This window comes from Barbus barbus, assembly GCF_936440315.1.
Source record: "Barbus barbus genome assembly, chromosome: 47".
NCBI classification, from domain to species: domain Eukaryota; kingdom Metazoa; phylum Chordata; class Actinopteri; order Cypriniformes; family Cyprinidae; genus Barbus; species Barbus barbus.
In genome coordinates this window covers 9,479,887-9,500,429 of record NC_136725.1, presented here as the reverse complement: position 1 = coordinate 9,500,429, position 20,543 = coordinate 9,479,887, and the positions used below count along the sequence as shown (strand labels likewise).

At 37.2% G+C, this 20,543-nt stretch overlaps 2 protein-coding genes across 2 annotated transcripts in view; one reads left to right on the top strand and one right to left on the bottom strand.

The window, feature by feature from the left end:
- LOC306865679 (E3 ubiquitin-protein ligase CBL-B-like) overlaps window positions 1-2,857 on the top strand; it is a 63,360-nt gene extending 60,503 nt beyond the window's left edge. The window contains exons 18-19 of the mRNA XM_079410423.1: window positions 94-216; window positions 1,132-2,857. Coding sequence (XP_079266549.1) covers window positions 94-216; window positions 1,132-1,382 — 374 coding nt within the window. The 3' untranslated portion in view covers window positions 1,383-2,857. The remainder of the gene's footprint in view (window positions 1-93; window positions 217-1,131) is intronic.
- A 51-nt stretch (window positions 2,858-2,908) lies between these two features.
- Window positions 2,909-20,543, bottom strand: part of LOC306865680 (CD166 antigen homolog) — a 70,215-nt gene continuing 52,580 nt past the window's right edge. Inside the window, exons 5-16 of the mRNA XM_079410424.1 lie at window positions 17,715-17,802; window positions 16,417-16,590; window positions 13,384-13,508; window positions 13,124-13,256; window positions 11,480-11,592; window positions 11,271-11,397; window positions 8,420-8,541; window positions 6,436-6,565; window positions 5,608-5,634; window positions 5,202-5,313; window positions 4,823-4,947; window positions 2,909-4,406 (exon numbers count right to left, since the gene is read on the bottom strand). Coding sequence (XP_079266550.1) covers window positions 4,857-4,947; window positions 5,202-5,313; window positions 5,608-5,634; window positions 6,436-6,565; window positions 8,420-8,541; window positions 11,271-11,397; window positions 11,480-11,592; window positions 13,124-13,256; window positions 13,384-13,508; window positions 16,417-16,590; window positions 17,715-17,802 — 1,242 coding nt within the window. The 3' untranslated portion in view covers window positions 2,909-4,406; window positions 4,823-4,856. The remainder of the gene's footprint in view (window positions 4,407-4,822; window positions 4,948-5,201; window positions 5,314-5,607; window positions 5,635-6,435; window positions 6,566-8,419; window positions 8,542-11,270; window positions 11,398-11,479; window positions 11,593-13,123; window positions 13,257-13,383; window positions 13,509-16,416; window positions 16,591-17,714; window positions 17,803-20,543) is intronic.

Sequence of the window (20,543 nt, the reverse complement as noted above, 5' to 3'; positions counted from 1 at the left end):
ATCCCGCTTATCTGTGACTATTAATGAGGAGTAAATATCAAATGCTGCTTTATTTAGGTTGTATTGGTATCTGATCTTTGGTGTGATTCACAGACACTTTCATAGACCAATTAAATAACTCGGCTCCCAATCCCCCTGTGCGGAGACAAACCGGAGACAACATGAAGACGCCATTCAAGGCTCCACAAGACTATGATCAACTGCCACCAACCTCAGGTACCAAATCGAAAAAAAGTGTTGTTATAAAGCAAGAACCAAAAATAACAAATATTTCAATTACAGTTTGTGTCCTTACTACATTTACTATACACTACTTTTTCAAATGATTCAGGCCAGTCATTTTTATTGTTGAAGAAATTAATATTTTTTTTTAGCAAGAATGCATTAAGCTGATTATAATTGACAGTAAAAATGTTTGTATTATTACAAAAGATTTCTGTTTTAAATAAAATTCTTTTGAACTTTTTATAAAAATGATCACTGTTTCCACTAAAAGCAACAAACATTTTTTAACATTCATAACAGGAAATGTTTCTTGCGCGGGAAATCAGTATATTAGAATGATTTCTGAAGGATCATGTGACACTGAAGGCTGGAATAATGGCTGCTGAAAATTTGGCTTTCACTATCACAGGATAAATAACATTTTAAAAATATTAAAATAGAAAATATTATTAAATATTATTTTAATTTGCAATTATTTCACAATATTGCTGTTTTTACTATATTTTTTAATCAAATGAGTGCAGTTTAAGAGACTTTAAAAAAAAAAATACAAATCTGAAGTGTGTATTTATTGTATATTTATTGCCTCCTATACCTTATGCTTAAAATGTTAATATAATATTAATGATCAGAACAAACATTGCTTGCACATCTAGAATGAGCCAAAAATATACATGTAATATCCTGATAAAACAGCTGTGAGCGCAGTGTGTTGTTCTGAATACATAATAGCCGTGGAGGTTTATTAAATGAAGCCATTAGCCATCAAGATGAATGCACTCGATGAATTATTAATTATTAGCCTGTAATGGGTTTTTAATGTGTTCAGAGTTTTTTTAGTCGTCCTGCTACCATCCACTCTCAGTGGCCCATTTTGACTAAACGCTCTTTGTTTCCTGTTTACAGTGGCTGGAGATTGCTTCAGGGCACCTGAGAGACCTCCAAAACCACTTCCCAGGATCATCCCTCCAGACATCCACAGAAGACCGCACGAATCGTCCCGGGAGAACGTCGACGCCAAGATCGCCAAGCTGATGGGAGAGGGCTACTCGTTTGAAGATGTGAAACGAGCGCTGATGATCGCGCAGAATAAGGTGGACGTGGCACGGAACATTTTGCGAGAGTTCGCGCTAGTCGCCCCCAGGCAGGGCTTGTAGCCTGCGCCGAAGTGATTTCAAACTATAACTACGACTGTCTCTGAACGTACAAACCGCAGGCTGACTTCTGCTTGCTTTCGTTTAGCACATACAGCAAATGAGATGAAAACGTGTGCTTTTCCACCAAAAGGAGCCTAACGGAGTGTTGCGTTTGTAACATTGGGATCCTGTGAAAAAACAAAAAAAGCCTTGTGTTTACAGTGACGTGGCTTATCTGCAGCGCTCAGGTCATCGTCGTTACAGCTCGGGACGTTCAAGAGAGGAAGTTAAATTGATTTTTTTCATATTTGGAGGTGTCCATCCACATTTTAGAGTGGATTTGCCGTGCCCTTCAAAGCAGTGACGTTTGTACTTCTCTCAAATTGGCTGGACGGAAATGAAAGCAGCTCTGAACGCTTCTGTTTGTGTTACCAGTGTCTGCAGGATGTTCATGCCTTTCCTGCCACTGCTGTTGCCGCCGCACACACAAATATTACCCACGTACAGCCGCTCCTTCCTGGCCTCTTGGGTATCATGAATTTTACAGTAATGGCTCTCGATGTGACCGTTTCTCCTTTATCTCATTAATTTGCCGTGAACACGACAAACCAGTTCAGATCATTTGAGGCAGAAAAAGAGACGGACATCGAATATCAGGTTCACAGTTCTCTTTAGCCACTTTTTATCAACTCTTAACGGACGCCTTTGACAACTGCGTGCATTCCAGCGTTTGCAAGCAAGGGCTAATATGGTTGTTTCATCTTCTGTAAATAGGGCCTGTCAACTCGTGAAATAAAACAAACCCCCTTTGAATGCATCGGTTCCTTATTTATTTTAAAATTAGTGCATTGCAGGAGAAGCCACCTAAACCTTCCCCTTCCCTTTTTTCAGTTACCCTCAGCCCACTTGCACTGACGCGATATGCAAAAAAAAAAGACCTGGACATGCACCATTTGTATAAGCGCCTGGCAAACAAACCAAAAAGATGCAGAATATTATCTACGAGTCTTTCTAATGGTTTGATGTAATAGTGATGGCCACAAACTGAAGAAAACTCCAGCAACCGCTTCATTCAAGGCCTTTTGGAGGTTCTGTGAAGCTGGACCGCTTTGACACCCATACCCCCCCGGCTGTTTGTCATTCCTAGCTATCAGGTTTGCTCTTGAACTTGAAACTTCATTTTTGCACTGGTCTCGCGCTCCATCTTACACTTGAAAGTCTGAGAACTGAGTGGACCCTACAGCGGAAGAGGATGTGGCCTTCGACAGGTTCACAAGGGGAACGGTTTCTGTTCATTTACCCTCTTCTTTTTATGAGAGATTTTAGTTTGTTGGAAAATGCCTTGTGGATCATTTAAAACCAGTGATGTGTGCAATTAATTTATATTTGTTAAAAGTTTTCTTGGAGATGATTATTTTCTTCTTTCAGTAATGTTGGTAACCTGTGATATGTTCTTGTGGAGAAAAAATCGTTTTATAAAAGTCAGTATTAACATCTGCTGTGTTTTTTGTTGTTGTTGTGCATGGGAAAAAAACCCCAGAAACTTACTTCAAAATGTACACTTTTATTGTCAACAAAAGTACAAAAACAAAAGTCAGTATTTACAATACTTTATGGCCTTCTTTTGCGGTTACCCTCTTTGGTTTCACTGCTGACCTGATGGTTCAAAATATGCGAGACGGTCACAGCTAAAAATGGACATTCAAAACACTCGTTTGTGGAGACAAACAAAAAAGTGAAAGCTTTAGTGAGATTACATTTTAAATAAAAAGGGTCTCTTTAGTGACTAAGTAGAATCACAGCTAACCTTGCATTTCTCACACATTATAAATAGCCAAACACAAGCAAGACATTCAAACATATTTACAGCTTCTTCAGACCACAATGAACGGAACTATGCTTCAACCCATCCTTAAAGACTACAGTGTCGGACATCAACCTGACAAATATCGTAGATACAGAAAATGATGTGTAAAAGAAAAAAAAGATGCAGTTTTTGTAGTCCGAGGGAAGTGCAAAACTGAAAGGCTATACAGTGAGGTTTCACATTAACATACTGACTCAAGTTTGCCTTTCAATACTGACTCTTTCTCTTAAGGCAGAATAATGGGGCTATTCTTTTATATTTACTTCCTACCAAAAAAATAAAGGCTCTGCATGCAAGGTCGCTACCACCCAGTCTGATACCGAGAGCGGATGTTTGCTTGTTTATACTATATGCAAGTCACGTCTACGTCGCTATGTTAAACTCTAGCGGGCCGTGTTCTGCTGAGTTCAGAGCCCTACAACTATGACATCATGCAATGCAACCTGAAGGCCACTGGGTGTAGCAGAAAATCTCCCTATGCTATGCTAAATTTCTAAACCCGTTTTCACTACTTAGCCACTTCGAACTAGAGGAAATAACATGAATGTCATAGGGCAGTGACGTAAAGAGGTACCAATAAATAAAACATGAGTGAACAGAGGTGTAACAGCAGTGAATTCATCGTTCTTCCAGCATCCGACCGCGATCTTAGGAGTTTTCAATGAGGGACTGTGCAATATCAATACGTAGTCCCAAAATCCATTGTTATTTTTTTCAACGTTAAGTAGTGAACGTACTCCACGTATTTACACAGGCCTAAAAAGTGTACAGCGAATTTACATTTTTATTTTTTTTTAAACTAGAGGGGGAACAAAACAGCTGTGCCCACCACATCAGCAATGCGCATGAAACGAGAACATTCACTGGGAACACAAAAAGAAAAGTCAGAATCGATCAAAAGTAAATGCAGTCCTCGGTGCAGACTAAATTTACAACACAAGTGGTTTTCTCTTTTACACTTTTGAATCGTGGTGGGGGATTTTCTTTCTTTTTTTCTTAATTTTTTTTAACAAACCGTTCATTTGGAATAGGAAATATTCTGAAAACATTCGGTGATGAGTGACGCACACGAGCAGCCTGAAGGAGGCGTCGCTGTCCAATCAGATGTCTGGAATTAGATGATTGAAGTGTGTAGTACTGCACATTCAGTATAACAAGGCCTCTTTCCTGGTTCATTCCTGGTATACAAACACAAACAATGAATGTGATTATAAAATATGAGAAAATAAGAATAGACTGACATCAAAATATTGAGTTGGCGTACTCAATATTGGACTTAATTCAAAGCCAAATACAAGTTACTCACCAGTGGATTGGTACCTTTATTAGCTACTGTAATATACTACATTGTTTACATCACATTGGAATAATGATAGTCTTAACACTTAACTGTGATGTGCATGATTCAGATGAAAGATTTCTAAAGAAAACATCTGTGTGACTGTTTTAACGGTTTCTTTTACCTCAGTGAAGAATGTACCATTTTTTTCATACATATATTATTATTATTAAGTATCACCCAGTTTTGGCAGGTGTAAATTTTCCACCTTGCCTTGCTTTGAAATTGTAAAATTGCAAACGAAAATATGCCCACCTTCTTCGTTCTTCTTTGACGGCTCTCTTCTCTTTTAGACATCTGCTTTATGATTGTTCTCCTCCAGTTTCTTACTCTCCTCTGAAGTGCCTGCCTCCTTCTCGCCGGTCTTCCAGCTGCCTTGTCTAACAGGACAATTTTACCTTGATTAATCTTTCAGCACATTTCAAACTCAGCTCTTGCGGCTGGACCATTTCTGGCTCGCTCGCTTCTCTTGTCAATCTGAACAAATCAAGATGATGTATAACAGCAGATACTGTGACTTCTACTGCAATCATATGTACTTCATCTGTACAGGTTGTAATTTAAACATAGGCGGTGAAATATACTCTGCTTTTTCATACTCAACTTATTTTTGCAATGTCATGTTGCATCTTACCTTTTCTTGATATAGAGCCAGTAGGTGAGTCCCACCAAAGCTGCGGCTACAAGGAGTCCAACCACGACACCCACAATCACTTTGGCCTGTTCTGCGCCGTCTTCGTTTTTCTCTAAATATGATGGACAGATAAACACTTTATGAATTCCTCTGAAGCATTATGACTCTTCACAGGGAAAGGCAATCCTGGGAAATCAAAAATGATTGACAGAATCCTGCTACTTGAGAAAAATTAAAGCTGGGATTGTGATGACATTTTTCAGGTATTCGACAGCTAAAAGAAACATTTAAAAGACGTGAAGGCACAAAGTTTGCATGATGCCAGGATGCTTGACACCCTCCGACTCATGATCTTAACCTCTACTTCATTTTAAGTCAAATTCAAGTGAACGAAATCAGATCTTACCTGGTTTGGACGTGTCCTCCTCAAATACTGAAATCAGATATAAAATCAAATTAACTTTGGGTGCAAAATGATATCAAACTGGCATTTATGACAAATTTGGTGAGAAGAAAAGCCACCACCCAACTGTGGTTTAGATGCAAAAACCAATTTAAATCAGAAGTGAGTATTGTCCAATCAGATTCTAGTAAGGAAGATGACCACAAGCATGCGAAAGCGGTCGGAAAGAGAGGAGGAGGAAAAGGGACAGCAGTCCAAGCACCCTGACACAGACAAACAAAACCCGAGCCAAAGCCAGAAACAAGAAAGACAGCGCCTCATGCCCTGTGAGTGAACAACAGGACCTGAGAGAAAGCAGCCAGCCCTGTCTTTCCAGTGTTCACACCAGGACACTAATAATACTAATATAGTAAAAGGTCACTAAATCACCCTGCATTTGAATGGTGCATCAGGCAAACCTGTGCGGAACATGCTAGTTTTACCAATCTCCTCACATGCACATAAGAGATGTTAGATATGGCATTTACTTATCAGGGCTGTCAAACTAGTATTATTTGTGCCATTAAAAAACTTAAAATAAGACAAAAATTGTACATCATTAATGCTAATTATTTATTATTGACCTATTTCTGTTAAAAAAACAAACAAAAAAACAAGCATTCTCAGTGCTCGTGTCCGCTCTCAAATCCACTTGTTATTAACCATGTCAAATATGTAAGCTAATGGTTCTTTTTAATCTAAATATGTTCTTGACAGCCCTATAATATGAGCCTTTTTAAAGGGGTCGATTGAGTGTTAGTAAGCGAGTCTCACAGCGCGTACAGTACTTACGAGAAAACACGCTGATCTCCTTCGAGTCGGAACCGAGTTTATTGGTCACAAGACAGCTGACGGTGAGGTTCTTAGTGGGCACTACGGTCAGCTTGAATGTGGCCTTCCCGTTGAAATATGACATTTCATCCTGCAAGACAACAACAATTGCAGTTATTTTTCATAACCAGAATATTACCTTTAAATATGAAAAATACAAATAAACAAGAACAAAGTTGGACCTGTTTGCGTTATTTAATACACCTCTCAACTAGAGGGCTCTAATGATCCTCAGCTCATTTATTATCATAAAGCCAGCACCACCACCACCAGCACACCCAGCGCTAATGGAAAGTCTCACAGAAAACACACACACCTCAGGGGTCGGAAAAACGAGTGCAATGTGTGTCAGTAATCACACAGCCACTAAATGAGTCTCCATCACAAACAGACTTCAATATCTGTGTCATTAAGCCAGATAGTGAGCGCTGAATCCCTGACAGAGTGCAGTGTGAGCTAGCTACTGGATACCAACACTGCGATCCACAGGATCACAGCAAAATATACCAGAAATAAGCAGCCTCTGAGATACAATCAAGTCCAAATGAATAGTAAATAATGTATTTTCTGATTTCTTTCATATAAACACAAGTTTATTATTATTATAAGCCACTGTCGTTTAAAAACTTGGCCTATTTTTTAATAAAGGAAGCCTCAGACTATGCCCACCAAGGCTGCATTTATTTGATCAAAAATACAGTAAAAGCAGTAATATTGTGAAATATTCAAACTATTTAAAATAACTGTTTTCTATTATTTAAAAAGTAATTTATTCCTATGAAGGTGAAGCTGAATTTTCAGCAGACATTAGCTACTCCAGTCTTTTAAGTGTATATTTTTTCATCTCTATTCATATTTTATTAACATTTTCAAAATAAAATAAATTTTTACAGTAAGGTAAAACATAACTACATGTCATTAAAAATTCAGTTATCTGAAATTAGAAGGAGAAGCAAATCAAAATACGTTTAAGCCATTTTTTTCTAGTTTCACTGTTGGATTAATTACTGGGTTTTTTGGGGGCTTTTAAAGGACATTTGTTTTTAAGATTATTTTATAAAGCTGTAATAAAATGCAAATAAAATGTGTAACAACACTAGAAAGTCTAACTCGCATGTTTTGGATTTTACAGGAGGCAAAGTACAGTATACCTGGTGTGACTTTATAACCCCCCTGGAAGCAGACCAACTCAAAACACCAAATCTAAACTCATTCATTTGAAATGCATCCACTGAGACCTACAAGACACTGAGAATCAAAAAAAGAGCTAACTGCGTAAGTATTTGCATCGCGGTGTGCCTGTGGTGAAAGAAAATGACGAGTTTCGGTCAGACCACTCTGTATCAAAACCTAAACACTGTTGACTCATGGGACACACACACTATGTCTGGGATATCTGGGGTAACAACCAGGCTAGTTTTTGGAGTCCTGCTTTGGCATGCCTGTCCTCATTGTCCTGTTTTCATGTCCTGCCTGTAGTCTCACAATAAGCGGAAATCACCTTCCCTCAAAGGCGTTTTGGAGGGTGGCGAGACATGCCTCTGTGGAAATTCGCTACTTGTCAAAATAAAAAAGCCAGAAACAAAGGCAAAGTTGCTCGCAACCAAATACCAGAGCCGTCAGTCTGTGGAACACAGGACGAATAATAATTATTTGTGTGCGATTCCAGACATATCCGTCCCAGGACAACTGTTCCCTTTTTAACGTAAATTGAAAGTTGTCTCTTCACTTCTGGGTGCTGAAAACCTGTGACTTCAAACACCTGTGCACCTTTCATCTTGTCTAGACCGGAACTGAGTGAAATATCTGGGCATGTTTCCTTCTTGCATAAAAATGTACAAGATGCAAGGTTCTTTAGGACAAGAGTAATGTCTACAACATGATGATATAAATCATATATCAGATTCAAATCTATCTAGATTTAGTGATAGTGATAGAGGCTCACGTTAGTTCCGTTGACACTCCACTGCACGTCAGGTTTAGGTGAACCTTCTGCCTCACATGTCAAGACTTTGTGTTTGCCGTCATTGCTGCGATGCTTTGTCAGACTTGTAATTGTAGGAGGACCTGGAGATAATATCATATTTATGCTTTCATATAGTGTGTGTATATATATATATATATATATATATATATATATATATATATATATATATATAGTTCATTTGCAAAAACAGATAACTCCGTTTTGAACAATTTTCAAAAATCATGTGTTTTCATTGTGCATTTAAATTCATCTCAATCAAACTGCAGTTGAGTTATTTTGATTAGGTTAAAAAATAACAAAAATAAATAAATATAGCTAACACAAAAACATGGCAACATAATAAAAAACTATTTTTTTTTTACTTTTTAAAAAAAAAAAAAAAAAAAACCAGTAATCTGTCTTTTGCAAATAAACTCTTCATATATATGTGTATGTATATGTATGTATGTATTATTGCATTTTACATTATATTTACTTTATATACTGTCTATATTAATAATTATAGGTTAAATTATAAGTAGGTAACAAATATACATTTATTTTTAACATATAAATGTTAAAATAAAGTAAATATATCAATACACAAAATATATAGAATAAAATGCTGAAGTATACAGTCCCCTCCATAAGTATTGGAACAGTAAAGACAAAATTGCTCTGTTGGCTGTGGAGTCAAGACATTTGCAAATATGATTAAAAGATGAATATGAGACAAAACTACAGAATGTCACATTTTATTATTGGGTGATTCAACACATAGATGTTTTACCAGCTAAGAAGTTCAGCACTTTTAGAGTTTCATCCCTCTATCTGATGTGAGCATAAGTATTGGGACAGTTGAACATAAGGCAGATATAAAATATTAAAAGCTATTATTTAGTTGCAGATCCCTTGCGCACAATCACAGCAGTGAGTCTGTGACCCATAGACATCACCAGACTCTTGGTCTCATCCTTTGAAATACTTTTCCCAGCCTTTAATGCAGCCAATTCCAATTGTTGCTTGTTTTGGGGAGTGTCTGCCTTTACTCTCCTCTCCAGCTGGTGAAATTCATGTTCAATCGGATTTAAATCTGGAGATTGACTTCGGCAATCTAAGACTTTCCATTTCTTTGCCCTTATAAATTCCTTCACTGAACTAGCAGGGTGTTTTGGTTCATTGTCCTGATGCAATATGAAGCACTTCCCAATGAATCTGGTGGCATTTTCTTGAATATTGGTAGGCAAGATGGTTTTGTACTCTTCCAAATTCATTCTGCTACTGTCATCATACATTAAGTCATCAGTAAAGTTGAGAGGGCCTGTTCCAGAGACAGCCATGCATGCCCATGCCATGACACCACCTCCACCATGCTTTACAGATGAGGCTGTGTGCTTGGGATCATTTGCAATTCCCTTTTTTCTCCACATTTTTTCTTTCCCATCACTTAGATAAAGGTTCATCTTTGTCTCATCGGTCCATAAACACAGTTCCAAAACACTTCTGGCTCACCTTTGTGCTTTTTTGCAAACTCTAATCATCTTGCTGTGTAGCATCTGTAATTCTGTGTCAAAGTCTCCTGAGGACAGTAGATTGTCAGAGCATCACCCCAGCTTTCTGGAAGTTGTTGGTGATTTTACAGACATGTCTTTTATGATTCATTTTTACAGCTTTTATGATTTGTCTGTCATCAACTACTGTTGTTTTCTCAGCCGATCAGGTAGTTGTTGGTTGCTGGTGTCGCTGGTGGTTTCCAAACTCTTGATTTCTCCATGCCCTTTGTTTTTGTTATATTTCTAATTGACTTCCTCTTTTCTTTTAGCATCCAAATTGTTTGCTTTTCTCTCAAAGTCAGCTCCCTCATCTTCATCCTGGTTTGTGTGCGTCTTCATCAATTGCAGGATTCAGAATACAGAAGTAATGGATATAATGATACGACACATTCCCTGCTTTTAATATCTGAAGAATTAATGCAACAGGACACAGCTGATCACTTAGAAAGACCTGTGAGGCAACTGTTCAATACTTATGCTCACATCAGATACAGGGATGAAACTCTAAAAGTGCTGATCTTAGCTGGTAAAACATGTATGTGTTGAAACGGCTAATAATAAAATGTGACATTCTGTAGTTTTGTCTCATATTCATCTTTTAATCATATTTGTAAATATCTTGACTCCACGGCCAACAGAGCAATTTTGTCTTTACTGTTCCAATACTTTTGGAGGGCACTGTGTGTGTGTGTGTATATATATATATATATATATATATATATATATATATATATATATATATATATATATATATATATATATAGTATATATATATATATGTATATATGTATACAATTAAAATGTATAAAGTAATAAAATAAAAAGTGTGTATATATATTCACAAACACATATTAATAGAATGTTACAAATACAATAAATAAATAAAATGTAAACGTAAGATTAATAAAATGTTAAAATTAGTGCTGTCAAACAATTAATCACGCTTAATCACATCCAAAATAAGTTTTGCTTGCATAATATATGTATGTGTACTGTGTAAATTTATTATGTATATATAAATACAAACAAATGCATGTATATATTTAAGGAAAATGTTATGTTTGTATATTAAACATATTTATATATAATATAAAATATAAGAATATAAATATATACATGTAACTATTTTCAAAATATATACTGTATGTGTGTGTATTTATATATACAAAATAAATATACACAGTACACGTACATATATGCAAACAAGAACTTATTTTGTATACGATTCATTGTTTGACAGCACTAGTTAAAATATTAAAAGTGTCTACAAGTCCTACCTTCCACAGCAAGCTCAAAGGACAAACTGCGTTTGATTCCTTCAATGGACACGTCACACACATAGAGGCCTGCATCACTATAGGTCAACTTTGAGAAGTTGGGCAGTTTGTCTAGTTTACGGTTATCCTGGAGAAATCGAAAAAGTTGTTTGATTAGCATGACTAAATGATCCTAACCCAGATCTGTTAGATTCCCTGCAATCTCTTACCTTAGTCCATGTCACTTTTGCTTCAGAAGAGGTGTTCTTTTCCAATGACACCGTCACGTTTTCCCCGAACTTCTTTAACACCTTGCCTGTAGGAGTGAGGCTTACATCCAGAACTGAAAAAGAAAGACAGAAAGTAAGGATAGATGACAAGGGTGTATCAGTCCGCTGCAGGCTCCTTTTTTCCACACCTGTCCTAAAAATATTTCAACCACTGAAGCTGTTGAAACGCATCACATTTCTTTGCCAACTCAGAACGCTAAGGCCCTCCTCGCACCTCCTTATTCTCGCCTGAGCAATTGTTTTCTATCCACACATGGACAGCTGAGATGCCACCAGCTTTGAAAGCGCACTACACAGACACCGTGAAATACATTTGAGTCTCCAAACCCAAGCGTCACTAAATCCACATTATGGAGATCATCAGGCCTTTTGAACCAAACAGATACACACACCATCACCTCAATGAGAATTATAGAAAGGCCAGAGTCTGTGAGCTTATCAGCGAGCTGGAGACCGTAGCAGCCTCAAAAACTCCTAATTAAGCTGTCTGCATGCTGTCCTGCCCCCTTCGCTAATCCTGCTGAAGATAGATTTGATTAACGTTTCACTCGTGCATTAATTCATACTATAAAGGAAGGAGTTAATTGGAATGGAAAAGTTTGGTTCAATGGCTGAGTCGGTTTATTTAGGCTTGACTCTACAGCAACATTAGTGCAAACAATGGCTTGAGTTTGGTTGAGCTAATGTTGTTAGATATTAAACTTTGCATCTTTTAAAGTATTACAAAAACATGATAAAGGCTCAGTTCTTTTTTTTTTTACTTCTCTACTTCCCTGGTGAGTTTCGTTTTCATATCAATACATTCCACAAACAGAAAACTGGTCAAATAAAACTAAAATATAGTGAATTTTCCCCAGAAAATGCTTGTAATTTTTTCAAGGCTAGAATTTTCAATGCATTTGCATTTATTCATGATCCATAAATGCAAACAGTATGCTAGCAGGTTAGATGGTAATTCGCAGCAGGCTGGCTAAAATGTGTGTGTCATTTATTTGAGAATACATGTTTTGGATTAGAATTTATTACAGTTCATTGCCAAGAAGAATAACACAAGCTACAGTACATTGTCAATGAACACAGGCTGGCTGTATTACATTATTCTTTCAGCATAATACCGCACTAGCTATCAATAAACATTGATGTACACATTAACCATGTTTTCGGAAAACCCGCCACTTTTTGTTTTTTTCAATGGAGAAATTATGTGTCGGTTGCCAGATTAAGTAAATAATTATAAATAATATATTTTATTACTTTGATTAGTGGGGAGGGGCGTTAGAGGAATCTGAAAAAAACATGCCTCTTTTACTATTTCTGCCATATCTGCGAAAAGTTTTCTAAAGTGAGTCTTCGTCATGACCAAATGTTGAGAAACTTGCGATTATGACCAACAGATTGCAGAGAATGCATTTGGAAATCCAATTCCCTGTATTACCGCTTGATTTTAAACTGATTTTTTCTCTTTTCAAATCTCAAAAATATCTACCCATATCTATCAAACGCTCCATAAGGTCTTTCTCTAGTGTGTAGATGCCCTTAGGGAGAGAGAGACAGAGAAATAGAGTGCATCGTTCATCCACTCACAGCTCACGGTGACAAACTGAGTGGACTCCATCACATCATTGTCAAGCAGGGAGCACTTGTAAATGCCACTGTCTGCTCGGGTAACGCCAGTCAGAGTGTAGACATCCTTGTCCGTCACCGTGACCTTCTTGCCCTAGAGAGGACGAGAGAGAGAAGGAGCCATTGTAATTAACCTGTAGAGAAGGATACAGGGCAGACAGCAGGACCTTGGAGATGAAAGACCAGCGTGGTTGCTGTGGACACGGCCGATGATCTCTCACCTTAATGTTGAAGTTGAAGCTGGTAGGAGGGGGGTTTCCATCCGCCTGGCATTTCAGTGTCACATCATCACCTTCCCTAATGGGGCTCTCAGAAACAACCTGTAGACTCACCTTCTCAGTAGGGTCTTAAAGACAAAAAAAGAGAAAACAAACATTAGAGAGACTAGAAGTGAGCCTGAGGAAGATGGCTGTCATTGCAGGGATTCGGTGTGACTTTCCATATCAACATGTAGCAAGCAACTAAAAAAACATTCCCTAAGACATCGCACCATTCTGTAGACCCCAAGGGGCTTAAATGCCTTCATTTCCACAACCATTTGCAGTCTCTCATTCTTGCCCTCGTTTTCTCACCCAGCAGCCACAGAGCATTTCACATCACATCTTCACCCTGAGGCACTGAACAAACCTCTCAGCATTCAGATAAGAGAGAGAGAGAGAGATGCTACAGCAGACTTGGTTACTGGCATTATGCCTGACAAAAAAACATCAAATTGAGCCTGGCTACCAGCTGAGACCTTCAATTCAAGGTTCAGGACTCATGAGATGGCTTCATGTACTAGGTGATGTACAGATACGCAGGCATCTGTGAACACGGATCCCTCAAACCAGCTGTAAAATCAAACAAATAACGCATCAAAGCAATTCGTTTTCATCTCTGGGCTAACATGGCAGATCCGCTCCAAGAGGAACTGGTTTGTGTACAAGTGGCCATGTAAAGTACAGTAACCTGAATCCAGTGGTGCAATAATAGACATTTTACCTGAAGAGAATTTAATGATATTAAAGGACTGGGTACCATCAATTATAAACAAGATGATATAAAATCCTGTACTCTTATGCACTGATTCTGTTTAGACATATGACAATAAAAATCATTGGTTCTTGGCTTATAAATTGCCTATTTCTAAGTCACTTTTGATAAAAATATTTGCAATTAATTTAAAAATAATAATAATTACCAATACAAATTTGATAAAACACACTATTCAAAAGTTTGGGATCAGTTTATTTATTTGCTTATTTTGTTGCTGCTGAAAAAAAATAAATCTTAATTTAGCAAGGACACATTAAATTGATCAATAAAGGCATTTCTAATGTTACAAAAGATTTCTACTTCAAATAAATGCTGTTCTTTTTCATTCATCAAAAAATCCTTAAAAACATCTGTATTGAACACTGATAATAATAAATGTTTCTTGAGCACCAGTTGAATGATTTCTGAAGGATTATGTGACATTGAAGAGTGCAGTAAAGGCTGCTGAAAATTCAGCTTTGCCATCACAGGAATAAATCACATTTTAAAATATATTAAAATAGAAAATCTATATTAGAAAGTAAAAATCTTTCACAATATTGTGTTTTTGCTGTATTTTGATCAAATAACTGCAGCCTTGGTGAACATAGAAGACTTACACTCACTGGCCACTTTATTATATATAAATAAACCATGGACCTCTCACCCTAACCATGGACTTTTCACCCTCCTTCCATCCGGCAGGCGTTACAGGTGCCTACGCTCTCGCACTAGTAGGCTCAGGAAGAGCTTCTTCCCCGAGGCTGTGACACTTCTGAACGCCACACCACCAATCTAACCTGCACCTGCTTATTACTGCACTGGTCACAGTACTTTACACACATGCATTTGCACTACTCTTATTTTGCACAGACTGTACAAGTTATCACACTATAAACTGTATAAAGTTGTTACTACACAAAGCACAGTAAAATATTTCTATAAAATATTGCACTACTGCTATTTTGCATAGAATACATTGTCCTATCAATATTTTGCACACTCATCCAGCTGTATTTATTTATTACCACTGTTCTCACGTTTCTGCTGTTCATAATGTATATAATCCTACATTGCTCTGTTCATAATGTACATACAATCCCTACATTGCATTCCTATTTATATTCTGTATATACTCTGCTCAATACTGTACAATACTGTATATAGCAATTCCACTGTACATTCTGTAAATCATATCTTCATTTACTCTGCACTTATATGTATATAAAACACTATATTCTTGCACTTCTGGTTAGATGCTAACTGCATTTCATTAGCTCTGTACTTGTACTCTGCATAAATGACAATAAAGTTGAATCTAATCTAATCTAATCTAATTAGGTACACCTTGCTAGTACTAGGTTGGACCCCCTTTTGACTTCAGAACTGTCTTAATTCTTTGTGGCATAGATTCAACAAGGTGTTGAGATTTTGGTCCATATTGACATGATAGTATCATGTAGTTGCTCCAGATTAGTCGGCTGCACATCCATGATGCGAATCTCCCGTTCCACCATATCCCAAAGGTGCTCTATTGGATTGAGATCTGGTGACTGTGGAGGCCATTTGAGTAAAGTGAACTCATTGACATGTTCAAGAAACCAGTCTGAGATAATTTGAGCATAAAAGAATGGACATGGTCACCAACAATACTCAGGCAGGCTGTGGTGTTTAAACGATGCTCAATTGGTACTAAGGGGCCCAAAGTGTGCCAAGAAAATATCCCCCACACCATTACACCACCACCACCAGCCTGAATCGTTGAGACAAGGCAGGGTGGTTCCATGCTTTCATGTTCTTTATGCCAAATTCTGACCCTACCATCTGAATGTCGCAGCAGAAATCAAGACTCATCAGACCAGGCAACGTTTTTTCCAATCTTCTATTGTCCAATTTTGGTGAGCCTGTGCGAATTGTAGCCTCTGTTTCCTGTTCTTAGCTGACAGGAGCAGCACCCAGTGTGGTCTTCTGCTGCTGTAGCCCATCTGCTTCAGGGTTCGACGAGTTGTACGTTCAGAGATGCTATTCTGAATACCATATCTATTTTTTTTATTTTTTCCCCTTTTTATTAGGATAGGACAATATATGAAACAGGAAGTGGAAAAAAGAGAGGTCCTCGAACCGTGACTCGAAGTCGGGACGCCCGAAGTGCAATGGCTGATTCCGACAATTTTTTTTTTCAATGGTAGTGTCAGAAAAGTACTTTTTAGTATGTACTTAGCTGCAATTAAGTTACTTACAATGAATTGGGAAGGTCTCGACTTCTGAAACCTGGTCGGGGCCCATCACATGCTTTGCCGTGCAGGTGAATTGAGATTCTACATCCTCTTTACTGGCTGTATACTGCAGACGGGAAGAAGTACTGGACAGACCTGTGATTGGGTCCTTGGTGATAGTAGATGTAATTACGATCGCTGCAATCACACACAAACACACATATAAACACATCAGTCATTAGAGTTGGCAAACGCAGAAACTGTCACACCTCGTCTACACTGGAAGTGCCTGAAACCACGTAGTGACAGCTTGAGTCTGTCAACACTGTGAGAATGTTCACTAACCACAAACCAATCAGCTGTGAGCTCCAGACTTCAGCAACAGTTAAAGGAGTAAGTTTCCTTTATAATACAGGCTATTTTAGAATAACCAATCTGCACATACATATGGTTAGAATCTAGTCAGTCCAAGCTGAGAAAATGAAAATGTGTCAAATAAATTCCATAGCAATCAGTTCCTGCTTTTTGTAAATTAATGTTCTTTATTTCAGATAGACGGGGAAATAAGTGGCAGAAGCAGTTCTGCAGCATGTCAAAAATATACCAGGTGTCTGTCAATTAAAACCGTGAGGTCACTTGCAGTGTAGACAGCTCCAATATGCTTACAATATGTACAATATTTTGTTCTGTTGTGTTGCAACATGCCACACACATCCGGTGTAGAAACACATAATTCATTGTAATAACTTGACAGAAATATTACACATACTCATTCTAGGAAACAAGTGCCTTCTCTATTGCAGAAAAGTGATTTTAAGAAAACTTCTGCAAGAATTTAAACATACATAGTGCCATCTGAAACTAAATTCAGAAAAACTGATATTTTGGGATATTCTTAACCGTTTCTTTACCATCAAGGGTTTGAACTCATTCAGGAGTGAACAACATGACTTCACTATAAAAAGTTAATTTAAATATTAACATTTGTTGAATGTCATTATGTAATTTAAAATGACAATTCAACATTATTTTGTGGTAAATACATGGCGTGGCAGGGAATTAAATCTCATAAATTACAGATCCTTTTTGATTCAAATTAATGATTTATATTAATGTGATCAGTCTAGTGTGAATTGTAAAACTAACACACAATTTATCATGGCACAATTTAAAATATTTCTCTGACTGGCTACAAACTGATATACACTTTTATAATTATTTTAATATATTTAGACTTAAAAAGCCCTATATATCAAATTTTTGTGTTTAGTGCACTTGATTGAATGTTTTTTTTTCATTGAATAACTCTGATGTGGACTCACTCTTGCCATCATCCACTAGGGGCTGGTTGTTCTTCATCCAGATGAGATCTGCTGGTGGGTTGGCATTCTCCACCACACATTCCCCCAACTAACACACACAGAAAAAACAGCACATCTGCTTAAGTGACTGTATCACAACCTCTCATCAGCATGAATTTGGATAATGTTCAAGTCTGCGACACTCAGACACTTTCTGTTTCGCCTGTCTTATGCATCTATTTATAGACTCGTGACACATAGTTTCACGGTAGATTGTCACATGATGTGTCATTTCCTTTAATACAATTTAAGTGTGTATTTGCAAGTGACTTTGGGACTTTCCCTGTTGGTTCATGACCTAAGTATTCAAGGTACTTTTATCCCATTGCTGCTACACTTTTGATGGGTAAGTCCATGCAGGGAAGATACCCTTGATATATATAATGACATCATCTGTTTGAGCTAAAGGTGGGGTTTTAACTCTACAGTTGTGATACAGGTCTTTCATTTCCTCACTTTCTTTCTCTTGCCCTTTTCCTTCTCTCTGGTTGAGTAAAAACGGCGCCAGAGGCCGAAGAGACTCTGCATTAATAACACGCTGACAGGATCACATGCTGACGAGCTATCTGCCCCAGGATAGAGAGATCAGCAGAAAGAGAGAAGGGTAATAATGGCAGGAGAGCAGAGCAGACAGCACGATGATGCATGAGTTCAGGTGTTCAGGGTGGCGTGAGAAATTCAAGATTTAGAGGAACCACGAACGAGGGAGAGATGGGGTGGGGCAAATCGCCGTACCGTGATTCAGATCTCCGATAACACACCGGACCCTCCTCGGGAGCTGGACCATGATACATCACCTCTCAAGCGCAGAGCACTGCCTGAAGCCTGTAGCTCCCACTGTAGCCGTGGAACAGAGCAGCTGTGACTAAGCACTTTCCTTCCTGTACTCTCTGGGGGATTCACTAAGAATGAAATCCGCCTGCTAATAGCATCATTTATTTATACATGCCATCTGCATTGTTTTAGCAACCAATTTAACCATTTATTTTAAAAGAAACCATTTTAGTCATTTTGAGGAAGAAAAGTAATTGGAAAAAAGAAAATGCAATTCCATGGTTAAATCATGAGAAAAAAAATTCAGTTGCAAAACAGTGTCATTTTAACATTAATTATATACTATTATTATAGTATTTATTATTCTTTTGAATTAGCTTTTATTTTTAGATTTCCAGTTTTCTTTTTAGTTTTAGTTTGTTTTTGTAGTTTAGTGTGATTGTCATTTTTGCTTTTTTAGCTTTAATTTATTTTTTAATTCCATTTAATATATATTTTTTTATTTTAGTAGTTCAATTTAAAGTTAAATTTATTGTTTATGTTTTTCATCTAATATTTTTTTATTTTATTTTAGCTTTATTTAAATTAAAGAAAACAACTTCAGTTTTAGTTAACAATAACAACACTGTGGCACAAGAATTGTTAATTTGGCAATATGTTATTTTAGATGTGGCATTACTAAAATTTCAACAATGGCCTTAGTGACAAATTAAGACATGTACATAAAAAATGTAATCAAAAATATATAAATAAAATATAAGAAGTATATTTAAACAAACAAAAATTAGAATATATGCGTTGTTATATTTAATTTCATTATTTTTAATAATATACTACTGACAAAACATGCAATCTTACATAAACTCATATAATAATCTTAAATCTTTAACTACATGATGCCATATGAACAACCAGTCAGTAACCACCCTCATTTAAGTTTCATGAGCCTTAAATCAGTAAGCCATTAGTTCAGGAATCGGCTGGACTACTGGTTTGATTGCAAGATTGCAATGAAAGAACTAACTCTTAAGAGTAATTCATCCGAGACTCAAACTACACAAGTCACCCAATATGCTTTTGATTCACACACAAAAAATGTCTCCTGAATCAGATTGCACCAGTCATGCAGTGTTTTTGATTCACCAAAAAGAATAGAAAATAAGAGTCATTCTTTTGAGAATCAGACTATACTGGTTGAACTGTTTGTTTCATTTGCTCATGAAATGGTCTATACATAGCATAATCAAATGAATGACTCAAATCAGTCAATTTTTTTAGACAATCAAAAAAACAGTGTTATTTTCAGGAGCTTTTATAAAAGTCATCCGAGTACAAAACAAACTACACAGCATGACAACTACAGTCTGATTACCAAATGAATGATATCTTATAAGCTGGCTCTTCTAGTGATATGTGTAGTCAAAAACATACTTAAAAACTCAAAGAACAGGCTCATAACAGTCATTAGTTGGAGAAACAGACTACGCTAGTCATACGGTATGTTTCTGATTCACATGATTTTCTGTGGCTGTACAAAACAGCTACATCTCTGCAATCCAGACTTCAGAATTCAGACTTTAAATCCCAAAAGATTTTAAAGAACCAGTTTTGATCAGCAACATGACTCTCCTTCACCTGTGAATAATAACTGTTGCGATGATCACTGAAAAATGTACACAAACCTCTCAATACAATCCATTTACAGCCTGAAATGCGGCACACCTATTTAAATGTACTCACCCCTCTCTTTCTAATTTTCTCTTTCCAGAGACCTTCAGCCACCCTGCATTTCAACTGTATGAAATGTTCTATCTTCAGAGGAGGCTCTCTTTCTTCCATGCCCTTCCCGTTACTCTAAGTAAGTCTCGGCACTTTGAACACGACAGACCTCGGTGGGTGGCCACGGAAAAAAAGACCCATAAGGCTGTGTGCACAACCCCAGCCTTCCCCACCCCACACCTCCACCTCAGCCAGACTCTAAGATCCCAGCGCCTCTGAACTACATTAAAAAGAGAC